This window comes from Nannobrachium achirus (genome assembly GCF_963921795.1).
Source record: "Nannobrachium achirus genome assembly, chromosome: 4".
NCBI lineage: Eukaryota > Metazoa > Chordata > Actinopteri > Myctophiformes > Myctophidae > Nannobrachium > Nannobrachium achirus.
Genome location: NC_137813.1, coordinates 42,359,418 through 42,377,174, shown reverse-complemented (window position 1 = coordinate 42,377,174; position 17,757 = coordinate 42,359,418). Strand labels below are relative to the sequence as shown.

Here is a 17,757-nt window from a genome sequence, read left to right as displayed (position 1 = left end):
CAATGTTCCATTCATTCATACATTGGGATAGAATTTTACCAGCACCTTGCAGCTGGTGTCTCTCATACGATAGCATAGCATTAGGCCACATTTTATGATTAGATGTCACAATGATAAAAACAAAAGCATTACCGGTAGTCAAACATTCTTCACCATCAACGTAATACATTCAAGCATATTCAAGGACATCTACTGTAGCACATGAAACTTGCTAACCTGTTCCCAGTGTCTTTATTCTGCTACTGGTTGCTCGAACACATTAATTCCCCCCCTGGAGATAAGTTTAAAGAGGTGGTGCCATGATTTTTCCTCCCTCTAAAATATGATTATCAGGTATTATGATTATACTAGGAGGAAGATTTTTTCCAAAAAAAGTAAACAGAAAGAGTTAAAATTGGGTTTTTATGTGGCCACACCCCCAGTTCATTAAGTATGCATGGATGTCATGGTGGGTGGTGACCCAGCTGAAGTTAGCCACACCCCACAGTGTTGGGTGAATGGTAATTAGGGGAGGAGTTGATTCTGTGATGTAAAAGTATCTGTGTTTTTTAACTGACACTTTTGACCACAAGGTGGCAGCCTCCAAGAGAAAACAAACAAATACCAAGAGAATACATAATTGCTCATAAAAACCACACCAGGGGGTCCAATGATGTACTTTCAACCTCCTAGACACATGAAAAACAGAAAAAGTACAAAACTATGGCACCACCTCTTTAAAGAGAAGGGCTACTCACCATCAGTAAGCCTGTGTTTGTGAGAATATTCCCCAGCAAAGGATTTGAGCAGAGTCTTCAGTGGTCCTGCCTCCACCGTGGGGTTCTCCAACCAGGTCACCATCTCCACAATCACCTTGAGGAACAGCTGGGAGAAAGCCATGTCCTGGGAGACCAGTCGCTGGGAAGGCACAGGACATTTGAGGATTAATACTCAAATAAGTTGACTTTTTGCAATCATGCATCCATCTGCGTAATCGTTGTGATATTGAAATTGACATTGCTGCCATGCTACCTGGTAGTAGGCCTGTCACAATTAATACATAAATCCCCTGCCGGCAAATCGCAATTATTCGAGATAATCGCAGAATCAAGAATTTTTTGAATAATCGTCATAATCATTTCCATGTTAAAAACGTCAATATATTTTCAAAAATGAAACAAAAAATAGTGGAAATAGCAGATCTACAAGGTCAAAACGTGTCGCAATGCAACACGTTTCGAGCTTGTAGATCGTCTATTTCCATTATCAATGTTTATTTTTAAGTATAAACTAATTAAATATGTGTTATTTGTCATGTCTGCGCTGTGAAACTTTTGTTTATGAAGGACAACACAATTAAATCTTTAACCCATTTAGGCCTACAAGCTCACAGCGCGGCACCGAGTGCCGCGCTGCGAGCTTGTAGATCTGCTATTTTTGAAAAAGTTGTGAAAATGTGGTAGACCTGGTAGAGGTGGAGCTGACGCATCAAGGGACAGGAGAGGGAGTGGCTGCGGTGCATGGCCAGGACCACGGGCCCCGCGTGGGCAGAGTTGAGCAGGGCGGCCACGGCCTGGAGGAGGCGGGCCGACAGCCCCCCCTGCTGGACGTGGCCCTGCTTGGCACGGAGGAGCTCCTTGGCCAGAGCCTGCTGCAGAGCCAGGGAGAGCTGGCTGGGAGGAGGGCCGTGCCAGCGAGGGTCTGCCTTGGTGGGGAAGATCTGTCGAGGCAAAGGCGAGGAGGGACTAGGGCTGTCACAATTATTACATAATCGTCTAATCGTGATTATTTGACATAATCGTGATTATTTTTCATAATCGTCATAATCGTTTCCATGTTGAAAAATGTTCATATATTTAAATAAAAGGTCAAAAATAGTGGAAATAGCAGATCTACAAGCTCACAACGTTGTGAGCTTGTAGATCGGCTATTTCCACTATCAATGTTCTTTTTTAAGTATAAAGTTGTCAAATATGTCAGTAATTATGTGTCATATCTACCATGTGCAACTTAAAAGCAGAAATGTAATTGTCAACAACAAAAACACAATTAAATCGTTAATCGCAATTATTTGAGTGACAAATAATCGGCATGTAAAATGTCATAATCGTGACAGCCCTATGTGTGCGTGTCTCTTTGGAATTCAGGTCATCCAGCATTGAAAATCAGCAGGTCTAGGGGATCCTCAGAGTTACTACAGGGGGTCCTCCAAATCTTTGTGCGATAGAATCTTTTTTTCTCCTTTTATATATTAACCACTTGAACCCTAGCGTCCATATTCTGAGAACTGTAGCCAAAAATAGCAGATCTACAAGCTCACAACGCCTGGGGCTGCGAGGTGTTGTGAGCTTGTAGATCGGCTATTTTCAGCAAAGAGGTTTGGTGTAGAGGGGAAAAAGAGCAGACTAAGTACAGAGTGAAAGGTATTGACGGTTCAAGTGATTGAATATCTGGAAACATAACCTAAAATACCAATGATGATTGTGCTGTCAAACGATGAAACTAAACTATATGCTATCTATGGGTTGTGGGGGGTCCCCGCTTCATCTCTCGCTCGACTAAGGGGTCCTTGGCCTAAAAGCGTTGAAGAGCCCTGAACTACTGGATACTACACAGTAAAATGTTGGTTTAATTTTCTAGGATTTGTAGTCCCGTGCGGGAGAGCAGCATCAAGTGTTAACCAAGCTGTTTGACGACTTCAGTCGTCCATGACAGTGAATGTGTTAAGAGTATAAAATGTAACCGGACGGACCCATGAATGGATAACTTAACACTGCATTTTACTGTGTGGATACATATCATGGTCTGCTAATAATAATAAATGGTACATATTGTCACAATAGAGGACGATGCAAATGGTGAGCCAACAAAAGCTGTAAATCTGTACCTGAAGCAGCATGCCAGTGAGGTCATCGTCAGGCCCTACCACAGGAAGCTGATTGGCTGCTCTCATCTTCACAGAACCATGGGGGGTTTCCACGGTAACCTTGGCCTTACTCACTTCAGTTGAATCTGTCAAGGGTGGTCAGGTGTAATGAAGGCATGATCAGGCATTGTTTCCAATTCCGTATGGTATGTCTGCGCATCCAAGCATTTACATTTACAGTAGAATACATACATTGTGAGATTATTACTCAAAATATGGCCAGTGGTGTCATATCTGGGTTTTAGTAAAGCAGTTGTTCTCAACCTGTGGGTCGGGACCCCCAGGGGGGTCCCCAGATGATTAACTTAATGTGCAAACTGTTTTCTCACTCAACAGTTTAACAAACCAACATATAGTTTAAGTTTATAGAGGGTATCTGCACATTTCTAAACTGAAAATGTAAGGCAAATGACAAATTAAACATTGTCCAAATTGTCAAAGATTAGAGGCGGAAATTGGCACAACGTGATGTAGATCTACAGGTAGATCTGCTATTTTCACAATAGAACAGTGTTCCAGTTATAATATCCAATCTACGAACCATGGGGGACCGGGCCTTCTGCTCGGCAGCACCACATCTGTGGAACAGCCATCCCATCACCAGACGTTGAACTCTTTTAAAACAGGCCTAAAACGTACTTATTTAGGAAGGCCTTCGCATGCTAATGATAAGCTATTTTTTTTTTGTTTTGTTTTGTTTGCTGATTTTTCTGCTTTTAAACTCTGCTAATGTTATTGATTATTGATTATGTGTCTGCTGTCAAACCCTGCTAAAGTTCTTGATTATTGAATATGTTTTTACTATATGATTATTTGGGGGGGTCGTGGCCTGATTGAGAGGTTGAGAACCACTGTAGTAGAGGACAGTAAAGCCACTGACCTCTGCGTGGAGGCAGGGAAGAGTTCAGTAGAGTGTGGAAAGTGTGCCCCCCGGTGGCGCCTCGCTCATGCTGCACCTCCACCAGGTGGGCCATGTAGTCTAAAGCGGAGGAGAAATAACATTGAGAGATGATTGCACATCTTGAAACCAAAACCAATGCACATACAACATCTTCAGCACTAGGTATGGGACCATATGAAAATGTCATATCAAGATTATTGTGACAAGAGAAATCGCGATTTACGATATTATCCTGGGGTGGAACATTTGCCAAGAAATAGCAGATCTACAAGCTCACAACGCGTCGCGCTTGACAGAGAGTGAAAAAAAGACTGTAACAAGTATGTATATTTTAAGTACCTTTTACCAATTATAGAGGGTTCAAGTGGTACCAGATATGCAGCTCGGCAAATAAAAGGTGAATTGATCCCAGTGCATGACGGAGGACGATATCACAATAATTTAAATCTCCACGATGCGATTATCGAGTGTTTTTTATCACGATAAACGATAATATCGCTTATCGTCCCATCCCTATTCTGCACATCCTTACGCTTGTCCATGATGTTCTGCTCCAAGGTCTGTGGGTCATGGGAGACGGCCTGGTCCAGGTACTGCAGTAGTTTACTCATGCTGGACACCGGGATGCCAAAGGACTGGACAAACAGCAGCAGCTGCTGAGGCTCCAAGTCTTGTAGAGCTAGAGACAGGTCATAAATGAAACATTCAGTGTTGTCTTTTTTGCAGTAACACCCCGAAGAAGGCGTTGGTGGTTTTTAATGTTCTAGCCCGTTGCCCAAATAAAGGCTTTTTATTTCTGAATCCAACGGAGTGCCTGGAACCTGGATTTTTGTGCCTCTGTGGCAAATTTTTCCTCTTCTTCTGCTCATCGGAGAATGGACAGAGAGGGCGATGAGCTTGTACTACCTGGTCAGCTGCCATATCTTCTGCAAGGGTTATATGGCAGCTGACCAATCATTGCTCTTAACCACTTATGCCCTAATTTAGCAAAAATAATAGCTCATCAACAAACTCACAATTTGTAACATTGCGACACGCTACTTTCAGATTTGCTATTTTAGAAACATTTATGTTTATTTTATCCTTTCATTTAAAAACATCTCCAGGCAGAATCAAACCAGGGACATTGTGAATATGCTGCCAACGCACTAAAACAACCAAATCACTGGTGCACCCCTTACCTGCATCAACCAAACGAGACACCTCGGAACGGATCATCCTCAGCTTCAGCCAATCGGGCAGTAGAAGGGCCTCTTCTGAGGTGTCGACCAGGAAGGCAGTCGGCAGAGGCTTCTTGTCAGGAAACCAAATGTCCAAAAGGCCGTAGAAGTCACTCTCTCCTGCAAACATACAGATAATAACAAAGTATAAAAGACCTAAAATCATGCATATACACTAAATTCTTCAGTGTTGATTTATCCAGTTGTAACTCAGTGCACAAATGTAACCGAATGGACATTAACGTGTCCGGGTGCATCTCTCCACTCCGACATGTCTCCTTTCCGACATGTCTCCATTCCGACACTAACCCTATCTCTACCCCTACCCTAAACCTTAGGCCCATGGGGAGTGTCGCCACTCCGACAATAAGAAGTCCATTTCGGAGTGGCGACATGTCGGAATGGAGAGAGCCTCCCAACGTGTCCATTTGTTTAGATTTGAGTGGCTTGAACACATGTGGCCAGCAGGTTCACCTTTAGGCGGCCCCAGGGTCAGCAGGATGACCATAGCGTGAACGACCAGGATGTGCATGGTAGCCGTCTCTCCTGTAGTCCAGCGTAAAAACACCTGGTCCTGTGACTCTGACTGGAAGAAAACATTCATCACAATTCGTCACATTCAGTAATGACTAGGGCTGTCATGATTATGATATTTTACATCACGATTAATTGTCATTCAAATAATTGCGATTAACGATTTAATTGTTACATTTCTGTTTGGCTTTTTTAGGCATTGAAGTTGCACATGGGAGAAATGACACATAACCTAAATATACAAAGAAATTACCGACATATTTGACAACTTTATACTTAAAAAAAGAACATTGATAGTGGAAATATCCGATCTACAAGCTCATAACGTGTCGCATATTTTTTACTTATATTTTTTCAACATGGAAACGATTATGACGATTATGTAAAATAATCACGATGTCAAATAATTGCGATTAGACGATTATTATATAATAATTGTGACAGCCCTAGTGATGACTTCACCAGCTCTCATATGCAGATAAAGGAGTATAGAAGAATGTAAAGCTCTACGAGGACTCACCCAGCTGTAGAGGTCCTCTCCGTCCTTGGTCTTCCTCATCCTCTTGATGTAGGTGGAAAAGATGGTGAGGAAGGCAGAGAGCACGGCGTCTGACTCTGGCCTATAGGAATGCTTGGAGAACAGGCTGTTCATGATGGTGGAGCGCTCCACAATTAGCCGGGCCACGTCCTGCAAGGTGCACAAACAACATCGAGGACAATTAAAGAGGGAGGGCGATCTCTTTTGGCGTCCCAGTCCCGGAGACGCGTCCCCACGTTGGACAGAGTGCCGTCAGGTAGCACCTGGAGACGGGGACACGATTCTCCCGTGGGGACGCGAGTTGCGTCCCTGTCCCCTCCCCACGGGACAGGAGGACGGAGCGCCGCCAGGTAGCACCTAAACCAAACCTTAACCCTAACCTCAGTAAAACTAACGCTTGTGAAATGCGAATCTGCCGACGCTCCATCCCCCGCGGGTGAAATGCTAACCTGCCGACGCTGGTGAAAGCTAACCTGGTGAAATGCTAACCTGCGTCCACTATGTGCGGGGACGGAGACGTGAATATAGATCGTCCTTGCTGCAATTAAAGCTTGGCCAATATGACCCTAGGCATACAACAAACTTGAGCCAGAATGTAGGCCAGATGTAGGCCACACTGACTTCACATGGCCAGGCTGTGACTCCAGTGATCTACATGTATGATGTTAAGTATTTAGGAAGTATGACACCGTATTTGGGTAAAGATTCAGCCCGATCCATCAGCATTCTCACTTCCACGTAATATTCAAGAAAAAAAAAGGAAATAAAATATGCAGTAGGTAAATGGAGGTACTTCCTCTGTCTACTGGCTGTGTGCACAAGACATTTGGTTTGACACATGCACGCACACACACACGTACGCAGCCATGCACTACACCATAAAAAGACAACGCAACATATTACGTTTTTCGGGTGTATGATTATTACCAGTGCCAGGTCATTATGGGATGCCTGCTCTTCCACTGGTGCATGCTGGGATAGGTAGATGAGATAGGCGCTGATGGTCTGTGGGTCCGTCTCCATGTGAATGGCCTTGGGAACAGACAGACAGCACATAAATACCTTAACTACCATCATACTTAACTACATTAATTATTCAGCCATTATTGTAGAGGTAGATGCTGACCTGCTGCAGGGCGGTGGAGGTCATGCCTCTGACGGTGTCAAACAGAGGCAGCTTTGGAAGATCCTGCAGCAGCCACTGGTACCCTGGTAGAAGCTCAGCATCCGCTGAGTCCTCCTCCATGGGCTGGTCCCGCTCCTCACCGTCTCGCAGACTGCCCTCCGTCAGCACCAAAGACAAGCCCTAGATAACAATGGTGAAACATGGTTGGAACAATTTTCCTTAACCCATTTAGGCCTAGAATTATTGACTGCTTTAACTATTGAAAAATAGCAGATATACTGCGAGCTTGTAGATCTGCTATTTTTGAAAAATGTGTGAAAATGTGTGCAAATCTTTGAATATATGTATTTTCAAAGCGAACGTTTGTAACTCAAATTTTGCTTCTGGGTGGTCCCTGGAACGATATATTTTGAGATGGGGGTCCGTGGCCAAATAAATATCATTTTGGGGGTCCTTCACATGATAAGGTTTGACATAGCAGTCTCTCAAGAACAGACTAACTGAGCTCCAGTTAAGTGAAAAGGACATTTTCTTTGACGATGGCTGGCCAGATTGCTGACATAGAAACATAGGTTTTTCAAAAAATCTTAGAAGGATTCAAAAGACACTTATAGCATCGGGTAAAAATTCTAATTTTCACGATTTTTCAAAAATAGCAGATCTACAAGCTCGCAGCGCGGCACTCGGTGCCGCGCTGTGAGCTTGTAGATCTGCTATTTTTCAATAGTTAAAGCATAAAATAAAAGCTGCAATCCGCAATGGTTGTGTGTGAATAACATTTTATTTTGAGCAATCTGTAAAGCATAAGTAACGTATAACACATCTGCAGTGTTTGGAGGTGGTCTTCCATTGAGAAATGTTTACCCTGTGTTCAGGGAGGAACGCGAGTGGTTGATAAGTAGCGTTGCCTTAAGATTAAAGCGCAATATCTCCCCTGCCCAAGTGGGAGATATACAGCATCTACTTGGCTCACCAGTATAAATGTAGGGTTTGAATCCCAAGGGCATACATCTTATGGATTGCAGCTTTAACTCAAGGGTTTTCCACACAGGAGCGTTGTGTTTTTTCCTTTTGCCAATGAGTTTTTACCGCATGCGAAAAGACGCAGGAATCAAACTGGTTTTGATTGGGGGAAAAAACGCACTGCCGCAGACACTTGTCGCATGGCAAATTCGGAGCCGGTGTGCATGAGGTCATAGTATACAGAATCATTGTATTCTTTAAAAAAATGTAATTGTCTGTTTTTTCCGTGCGAATAATCGCGCCTGTCTGCAAAGCTCTTTACACTGAGGATTTGACTGTGGGCACACAATCATCTTCTTCTCAGACGTTACCTTCATGGCTAGGATTCTGGATGCCACCTGAGAGGAACTTAGTCTCCGCAGGAAGTAGTCCAGCACTTCACACGTGGTCTGCTCATCGGCCTTAGGGCCCAACAACAGATCCTGGAGCCTTCCCAGAAGCTGCCGTTGCTTTTGTTGTCTCTAACACAGGAGAGAAATGAAAATGCTGGGTTGAGAATGGAATGGGAAGGCGATATGCTGAGCCACCACAAGAGTTACTTTGAGAGCCACAGCAGAGATTTAGATGAATCCCGAGAAGAAGAATAAAATGGTACCAGTGTACCAATAACCAAACTGCTCCCCCTCCATACACATACTGTATCAGAGCCATCTGCTGGGTGAATCAATAAAATCAATTTACCTTCAAACAGGGACCAGAAAAGAATCCCACCCATTTCTACATTGTATGGTTTGTCTTTGACAGACATATTTTGAACATTGAGCTGTGATGTCACAATCAGCATACTTGTCTTTTCTTGGCCCTCTGCTCTTTGCTCTCTGCTTCGTCGTCATCTTCAACTGGCAGGCTGTCGTCCGCTGCATCGTGGAGAAGGAATTCACACAGGCACTGGACAGGGAGCACGTCCAAGGACCCTTCACTGGACTGGACCAGGTCAGCCAGCCAGGGCATGGACTGAGAGGAAGCCTGCAGACCACAAACAACGCACAGCGATTGCAAAACCCACCCAGACAGCACAACGGATGAGGGCAGGGGTCTTCGACAGGGGTCCGGGACCCTTAGGGGGTCCTCAGAGTTACTAGAGGGGGTCCTTCAAATCTTTATGTGATAGAAACCTTTTTTCTCCTTTTTTATATTAACCACTTGAACCCTAACATCCATATTTTGAGCCAACTTTACATTAGCCAAAAATATTTTCGGCAAAGAGGTTTGGTGTAGAGGGGAAAAAAGTACAGGGTGAAAGGTCAGGTTTATTAAGTACTGACGATTCAAGTGGTTACATATCTGATAACACAAATTGACATGAATCCAAAACACACTGATGATTGTGCCGTCAAACGATGAAACTATATGGAATCTGGGGGTCCCTGCTTCATCTCTCTCTCTCTCTCAGCTAAGGGGTCCTTGGCCTGAAAACGTTGAAGACCCCTGGACGAGGGAGTAAAAAAAACATTGATTCCTTCCTGTCACGCTTACCTGTCGCTGGATGATGTTGAGCAGGAAGTCTGGGTTGCGGCTACGGCAGAGGAGGTGGCCCAGACGAAGGGACTGGTTGAGGCTTTTCACCTGCTCCTGGACCGCTGGTGGTGGTCGACGAGGAGGACCTCTGGAATGACAGAAATGTAACATGCTCCTAGTCCCACATATATTCACCTTATAAGAGCATATCGTCACTGTCGGCCAGAAACCTCGTATCTCCAAGTTTCAAATGTGTACTTTTTTAAAGCCCTACTTCATCATACAAGACTGTCGCACAAAAGTAGTGAAAACAGCAGATCTACAAGCACACAACGCCTCGCGCTGCGAGGCGTTGTGTGCTTGTAGATCGGCTGTTTTCACTCATTTAAATCATTTAAAACTAGCCCTTACCCGTTCAAAGATATGATGCAAGCTAGATGCAGAATAGATGTGCCTCATGCTAGATGCAGAATAGATAGTAGATACACCATAAAAATGCTAATATACAGCATACGATTTGTGAAAGTGACAAACGGGCTTCACAGTTATGTCAGGTGTGTTCATATGCTGATGGTGATGCGATTTCAGATCAATTGCTCCAGCCACCGAGGAGAAACGCTGTTTCATACAGACAGACACTCACTCAGACAGACATTCGCAAAATTATAGTATAGATGGGTGAGCATCAATGTAAGAAATACCCGTTCCATTTAACGGCTACAGAGATACTGTGTACCGATCTGCATGATTTTTGGACAACATCTGTAACAGGGCACCCCCCCCCCCCGTGTGTGTGTGTGTGTGTGTGTGTGTGTGTGTGTGTGTGTGTGTGGGTTTGTGTGTGATTGTGCATGGCCTGAACAACAGCGCCCCTCCCTTAACATGTGTGGTCACAAAAGGTACTGTAGGCTAAATAGATATAGATACACTATAAAAATGCTAAAATACAGCATACGATTTGTGAAAGTGACAAACGGGCTTCACAGTTATGTCAGGTGTGTTCATATGCTGATGGTGATGCGATTTCAGATCAATTGCTCCAGCCACCGAGGAGAAACGCTGTTTCATACAGACAGACACTCACTCAGACAGACATTCGCAAAATTATAGTATAGATATGATAAATACAAAACGACGGTTTTGGACATACAAGGTTTCCGCCCGACAACGACGATATGATCTAAGTGTGCAGGTGTCCTTGATCACGTTCTGCATTCTTCTGGAACACTCTAAAAATCCTCAATGTTAGTTTCACTCAGTGAGCGTACAAATGGAACCATGGATAATTGAATACTGAGGATTTTAAGGGCAGATTATTTCAAATGACGTGCGTAGGTGTCCTTGATCGTGTTCTGGTATGAAAACCAAGGCCAAACCGCGTCCACATTCCCACTCAGGGACTCTTGATTAATGTGAGGTCGCCTACATGGAACTGATTTAATCCTCTGAGTATTAATGCTGAGGTTAAAGCAGAGTTCTTTTTTTTCTGGCAGAAATATGAGTTAGCCAGTTGAATGTTGCTATGCAACCATATTTACAGCGCCATTTCAATGTTCTCCACAGCCAAGTAAGGATTCTAGATTTCTGTTTAACCACATATGAACAGTCCGTACTCAAATTTACAGCAGCAGCCATGACAAACAGACACAGTTTGGCTACTCATGCCTTCATCAACGCAGACGCTGATCACCATAAACACTGAGGAAGGCCTGAGTAGCCGCAACGTGTCCGTTTGTCAGCGAAACTTTACCTTGTGTGGACTGTTTCTATACACTGTTCACTGGGAGTCTGCACCCATCTATCCTTCTTTTAATAAACTGTGTCAGTAGAACACGCTCAGCTCAGGACTTCTGTCCCATAGTATTTTAACCCATTTAGAACGGGTACACATTTTGTGTATCATTATTTTATGCTTTAACTATTGAAAAATAGCAGATATACAAGCTCACAGCGCGGCACCGAGTGCCGCGCTGCGAGCTCGTAGATCTGCTATTTTTGAAAAGTCGTGAACATTAGAATTTTGACCCGATTCTATAAGTGTCTTTTGAATCCTTCTAATTCTAGGCCTAAATGGGTTAAACACATATGAACCCCATCCCTATTCTGAGGGGCGAAAAATACGGAGCAAACAGCACATCTACTGTGCTGTACAAGATCAAAATCCTTGACACCAAGATATTGGTGTAGAGGGAGAAAAAGCCCTAGGGGGCTCCTGTCAACAATATATAGGGTTCAAGAGAAATGGTGTTGTTAAATTGTGCATGTTAAGATAACTCTTTTCACTTGTAGTAGAACACTGTGTGAGTAGTGTCTTACTGTGGGTCCAGACTGGTGAGCTGACACAGCAGCAAGCTGTTGCTCTCTGTGATGGTCTGCTTGGTGGAGGCTGCTGCCAGGTGGCTCTCGAAGGCCAAGATCTCTTGCTTCTCCCTCTGGGAGACCTGCAGCTCCCGGTTAATCATCTCCGTCTTTGTGTCCTCATCCGCAACGGTGCACGGAGGGTACGAATAGTTACTGTAAGGAACGGAAACCAAGGTACAGTACTGTAGGTGGCTTAGCAACATGAACCCTGGCGTGCATTTTCTGGCCATGCCATAATAGGTGAAGTGGCAAACATTGAAAATAGCATATCTACATAATAATAAATAGCAGATCTACATAATAATAAATAGCATATCTACATAATAATAAATAGCATATCTACATAATAATAAATAGCATATCTACATAATAATAAATAGCATATCTACATAATAATAAATAGCAGATCTACAAGCTCCGTCGCAAGTTCACAACACATTGCAACACGTAGTGAACTGCTATTTTCGACAAAGAGATTTGGCATAGAGGGGGAAAATAAGGTGATCATGAATAGATTACAGGGGAACCCTGGTCAACAACGTATATATATTTTTCCTCCTTTATTTTCCCAGTGGAGGTTGGCTGAGCACCAATGCTCGCCCTGCTTCACAATCACATAGACACACACGCATTAAAACCTGGGAGCTGACCAGTACACAGTCTTATAATGTTGGCTGATTAGCAGCTCCACTGGAGTGGTTCAGTGCCTTGCTCAAGGTCACTTCAGCAGTTAAGGGTTAAGTCCTGACCATTAACTTCCCCACCCAGATATTTCCTGCCGGTCAAGGGTTTCGAACAGGGAACCTTTCGGGCACAAACGTGCTCCTCTAACCTTTAGGCCACCACTGCATTTTAATGGGTTAAGTATTAGAACTTAGTTATGGTATGGTATGCTGCTTGTCTCTCTTACTTACTTTGTCATAACCATTTCCATGAGCATTTTCAGTGTAGGGTAGCCATCCCAGGCAGCCAATCCTGTAGGAAAAGAATACGATCAGATATTTTGGTAAACGAGCTTGTCATTCATAATAAACTGGTTATGGGTTTAAAGATTCTGGATCAACAGACCACCTGACAGAGTGGCTTATACTGTTATATGTGGGGTTGCAGTTTAAAACATTATGAGGCTAACATATATTCAACTACTAGCAGAGAAAGTTGTCATACCTATCTTCTGTGGATTGAATGCAGCCACCACAAGCAGCAGCAGCCATGCCTTCCAGTAGAGGGTCGATATAGCCAGGTTTGGTGCTTGATATCTACAATAACAGTTATCATCAGTATCACATCAGTCAATTTTTCATAGGCACTAATGTTAATTAATGTTGTAAATGTAAAACCCCAAGAGAAACAGGAGGAGGTACCCTGCAGGCAGCTGAATGTTCTCAGGGTGGTGGTATGTGCACAGGTTCAGCACCGCGTCAATGAGTTGGATTCTCTCCACTCTCAAAACATTCAGATCTTCAAAACAAAAACAACAGGTAAAACAGTCGGACAGTTCACTAACAATGATTGATTGATATGATTTAATTTTGACACTCAGTGATGTCAGTGCATCCACTTTGAAAATGTAACTCAAAAGTACTTTGTTTAATATCAAAGTACTTATTGATCACAAAGTTTGGAAAAAAGCCATAATCCAAGAATAATCGAAATCTAAATGTCTAAATACAAGGGGCAGCTGACATAATAATACCAATAATGCTATTCTTTATTTATATACTGTAGCACCTTTTTAAACAAAGTTACAAAGTGCTTAACAGCTTAAAATTGTTACAGCAGCAAAAACAACACACAAAAAACAGTATTGGTGAGATGCATACATTTTTGCTGTTAGATTAAAAAGGCTTTTTAAAATAAAAATAGTTTTTTGATTTAGATTTAAAAATGGTTATGGAGCTAGCAAACCTGAGGTCCAATGGGAGGCTGTTCCAGAGTCTAGGGGCCCTGATGGTAGACATAGTCTATACATTATAAGGAGGCATGTGGGTTTTGATAGAAAATAGTTGAAATGTTCTAAGAAAAACACATTTTTGGAATCCCGAGCCATTTTTCACCTACCATCAGACTGGACTCCAGCAGCCCTCTTTACCAGGTGATCTGCCAGCTCCATGGCGTCGGCCGGACCCAGGGGCAGGTCACGTGACAGCCCGATGACCAGGATGCGCATCAGTGTGTCCTCAAGTAGAGGCACTTCAGAGCACAGGCGAAGGAAGAAACTGGGAGAGTGAAAACATGTAGGTTTTTTGTCAAAACCCCAGAAAAATCGGACGTTGAAGCTCTAATTTGTAAAGATAAAGTAAAATGCTCTCATCCCTCTGTGACTCTGAGAGTGTACAAATGTAAGCGTACACTATGAGTTAAATTAAAGCTCCAATCCATAACTGACTGTGTGAATAAAATGACATTTTAATCAAATTTATGTTTGAGTATGTTGCTACAATATACCTATAATTTGTACATCTGGTGGTCTCCCTACTCTTCTGTTGAGAAATCTAGAGCCTATGCTTGGATAAGACACCTAATGGTTGACAAAGAATACTGCATGAAGCTCAAAGTGTAATATCTCACTTGACCCAAGCAGGCTATCCGTTTAAATCAGCAGTAGAAAGTCTAGAAACGTCGGCAATCGTGCAGGTTCAAATCCGGGGTAGGACATACATTTAACAGACAGCAGCTTTTAAGATTCAGTGCAGCAAGACTTTTAATTTGTAAAATGTAAGAGGATGCTCACTTCCGGTCGCTCTCAGGGGGCCAGTTGTCCCACTTGTAATAGGTCTCAGGTTGCTCTGTGAAGAGCACTTTGTGAAGGCTGCGGACATGAGAAGGGACAGAGCAGACGCATCATGTTTTGTGTGCGACTTATCTCATTAAGCTCTTACATTTTAAGTTCAAGGAAACCGATACACTTTAAGTTCAAGGAAACCGATACCTACCAATGGATGTAGTCTTTTGAGGCGACCTTGCTGATGGTGGGAACCACGGTGTGGAGCCACCAAACGGCGTCTCTCTGGATGGCGGCGATCTGATTCTGAAAGGACCTCAGGATATCCAGGTCTGACACAACAACAAGAGGGAGGTCAAGGTAAACTCTCTCTCAAATACCAACCGAGGTGAAGCAACATGACAGACAATACGATTACCAAGCACTCACTCTTCTTCTCTCCTTTGTCCCACGCAATGCCAGCTTCTTTGACCTGAGCGGTGATGCCCAGCATCATGGACACGGTCAGTAAATCTGTCACCTGGATCACAAAACGCTCCTATAGGGAAGACAATGACAGAGTTCTCATTCACATGCTGGGCAGTAACTATCGATTATATTCTATGTGCTAACTCTTTTGATTAATTGCAACTTTGTTTAAAATATTGATTAATCTGTTTAACTACTTAGGATCCATCTTATACTTTGTTGTGCAAAAAATAGTCACTCTACAAGCTCACGTTACAATGCGACACATTGAGCTTGAAAATCTGCAATTTTCGCTACTGCATTTTTTTTTTTTTTTTTTTTAATAATTATATCTATATAATTGCTTTTTATAATCAATCTTTGATTAACTGTTCCACACTTATTCACATGGAGGTGCATATAAAGGTTGCAGTTGAAGAGGTGATTTTTCAACATGCATGTACTGACTTTGAACTCCATTTCCGTATAGGTGGTCTCCTTTCTCTCCTGCATCAAACCCAAGCAGAAAGGCTGGAAGTTGATCTCGTGCTTCGTCTGCTTGATGATCTCTCGTAGCAGAGCTCTGGAGGCACGCAGGTAGTCGTCTTTGTTGGTCAGTAGGTCCTGGAACACCATGGCCAAGAACTGACAGGACAACGCAAGAAAGGACGAGTAATTTCAGTTAGCACAGCAAAAAGAAGAGGGCAATCTGGAAGAAAAAAAGGCTTCACTATAACCACTATAACCTTCATCTGATATGGATAAATATCAGTTACAGTATGAAAAAAATGCATGATGTAATTGCCTGGTGGATGTTTATCACATGCTTGTTGCTGAGAAGTCAAACTAGAACTGTCATTTTCAGCTGGTCATTCTCAAGTACTTCAAAACTCGGACATAGTAATTGCTTTGTTGTGTTAATTTAGACAAAACTGTAAATCACTACGCAATATAATAAGAAACAAGACCATCATCAAAGTTCCATAATCCAATAATATGCCAATTACTTCATAGGTCATAGGTTGGCATTCATCCTCCAGTGAGCATGAATGTGGTCAGCAAGTGTCATGATGATATTTGGCCATTACATTTTGTGCAGTGGACAAGAGTGGTGCTAGAGGAAAGGCAGTGGGTTTCCTCAATATCAGTAGTGTTTAGCCTCTGTGGAGCAAAAAGATGTAGCCTACAGCGAATCCCATGGCAATCCAGAGCATACGGACAGACACATGGACGGATATCACCATCATTAGAGTGATGATAATTACAATGCCAGCCAACTAACCATACATGTAGATATATTGCCCTGCACTAACTGTATGAATTACATAATGACCAATTGCCCAAAATACTATTTGTGTACGATTATTGGTTACTAGTTTCAATTTCACCTTTGGAGCCTGCTCTGAACTGTGCTGCAGGACTGTGTGGAGAACCTGCATGTTGTTAGGATTCCTGGCATTGGACAGCTCATTGAAGATCACCAGCTTCACCATAGTGCCCAGGTTATCTCTGTGCGCATTCAGCAGCTCCCTGGAGGTGACGACCAAGAGGGAAACAGGTTCATATAACATCACAGGTGAGAAGATCTTGAAAATGACACACCCGACTACCAGGGGAACTCACTGACCTGACACAGAGCATGTAGTGATTGAGGAGGACTTTAGGTTTTAGCCGGATCTTTATCAGGTTGGAGATGACCTCCATGTCGTCTGCTCCGTGGGTGTTGCAGTTCATACAGAGGGACATGAGAAGGTCTTGAGCTGGTCGAGTCAGCTGCAGACGCAGAAACGGATCAGTTAACTGTCAACATTGATATATATATTTTTTTTATCACACAATTTTGTAACCCATTTTTTCACCCAGTGCCAATTGCCTATGTAATCCTGGGCTCTGCTCTCCCTCTGCCGCGCCTGGGGAGACAACAGACTGACCTCATGCTTCCTTCTATGCATGAGGAGTCCAAGTTGCTTCTTTTCACCTGACAGTGGAGATTTCCCTGGTTTGGACAGATTTCCCTGGTTTCCCTGGTTTGCGCGTGGAAGGAACACGTTATTTCAACCAGTTCCTTTCCCCTCCATCAGGCCCCCCGGCTGGCCAGGGGGAGGCATTATTGAGACCAGGATTACGTGCATGGTTTTGTGAGGGTATCAACCCTAGGAGACACAGGGAGAACATGCAAACTCGACACAGAAAGGCCCTATCGCCAACCCCACCTAGGGTGTGGGCGCTGATGACGCGGAGGGAGGAACACGCCGTCAGTGCCCACAGCGTCCCCCGGCGGGAATCAAACCCAGGACCTTCTAGCTGTGAGGCGAAGCGCTAACCACTGCGCCACCGTGCCCTTTTTTACTTTTGTTAAAGAAATACTAGATTCAAAACCTACCCCATAACATGGTATCGTAATAAACAGGCCAGTAAACTATATTTTACTTCCACAAAAAAAGTTCCTATTCAATAGAATGGAAGTTAAAATGTATGTAGCTTTACAGTCTGACATGTGTCACTTAAAGCTGGAAAAG

At 43.3% G+C, this 17,757-nt stretch overlaps 1 protein-coding gene across 2 annotated transcripts in view; it reads right to left on the bottom strand.

The window, feature by feature from the left end:
• Nucleotides 1-17,757, bottom strand: part of ints1 (integrator complex subunit 1) — a 45,991-nt gene that overhangs the window by 20,067 nt on the left and 8,167 nt on the right. For both annotated transcript variants that reach the window (XM_080724160.1, XM_080724161.1), the window contains exons 9-33: nucleotides 16,866-17,011; nucleotides 16,627-16,768; nucleotides 15,707-15,883; nucleotides 15,221-15,329; nucleotides 15,003-15,123; nucleotides 14,801-14,878; nucleotides 14,128-14,285; nucleotides 13,975-14,013; nucleotides 13,431-13,527; nucleotides 13,234-13,325; nucleotides 12,981-13,041; nucleotides 12,022-12,219; nucleotides 9,724-9,853; nucleotides 9,034-9,213; nucleotides 8,559-8,708; nucleotides 7,225-7,404; nucleotides 7,026-7,130; nucleotides 6,081-6,248; nucleotides 5,501-5,612; nucleotides 4,988-5,146; nucleotides 4,339-4,485; nucleotides 3,786-3,884; nucleotides 2,867-2,991; nucleotides 1,445-1,699; nucleotides 738-897 (exon numbers count right to left, since the gene is read on the bottom strand). In XM_080724160.1, coding sequence (XP_080580286.1) covers nucleotides 738-897; nucleotides 1,445-1,699; nucleotides 2,867-2,991; nucleotides 3,786-3,884; nucleotides 4,339-4,485; nucleotides 4,988-5,146; nucleotides 5,501-5,612; nucleotides 6,081-6,248; nucleotides 7,026-7,130; nucleotides 7,225-7,404; nucleotides 8,559-8,708; nucleotides 9,034-9,213; nucleotides 9,724-9,853; nucleotides 12,022-12,219; nucleotides 12,981-13,041; nucleotides 13,234-13,325; nucleotides 13,431-13,527; nucleotides 13,975-14,013; nucleotides 14,128-14,285; nucleotides 14,801-14,878; nucleotides 15,003-15,123; nucleotides 15,221-15,329; nucleotides 15,707-15,883; nucleotides 16,627-16,768; nucleotides 16,866-17,011 — 3,388 coding nt within the window. The remainder of the gene's footprint in view (nucleotides 1-737; nucleotides 898-1,444; nucleotides 1,700-2,866; nucleotides 2,992-3,785; nucleotides 3,885-4,338; nucleotides 4,486-4,987; nucleotides 5,147-5,500; nucleotides 5,613-6,080; nucleotides 6,249-7,025; nucleotides 7,131-7,224; nucleotides 7,405-8,558; nucleotides 8,709-9,033; nucleotides 9,214-9,723; nucleotides 9,854-12,021; nucleotides 12,220-12,980; nucleotides 13,042-13,233; nucleotides 13,326-13,430; nucleotides 13,528-13,974; nucleotides 14,014-14,127; nucleotides 14,286-14,800; nucleotides 14,879-15,002; nucleotides 15,124-15,220; nucleotides 15,330-15,706; nucleotides 15,884-16,626; nucleotides 16,769-16,865; nucleotides 17,012-17,757) is intronic.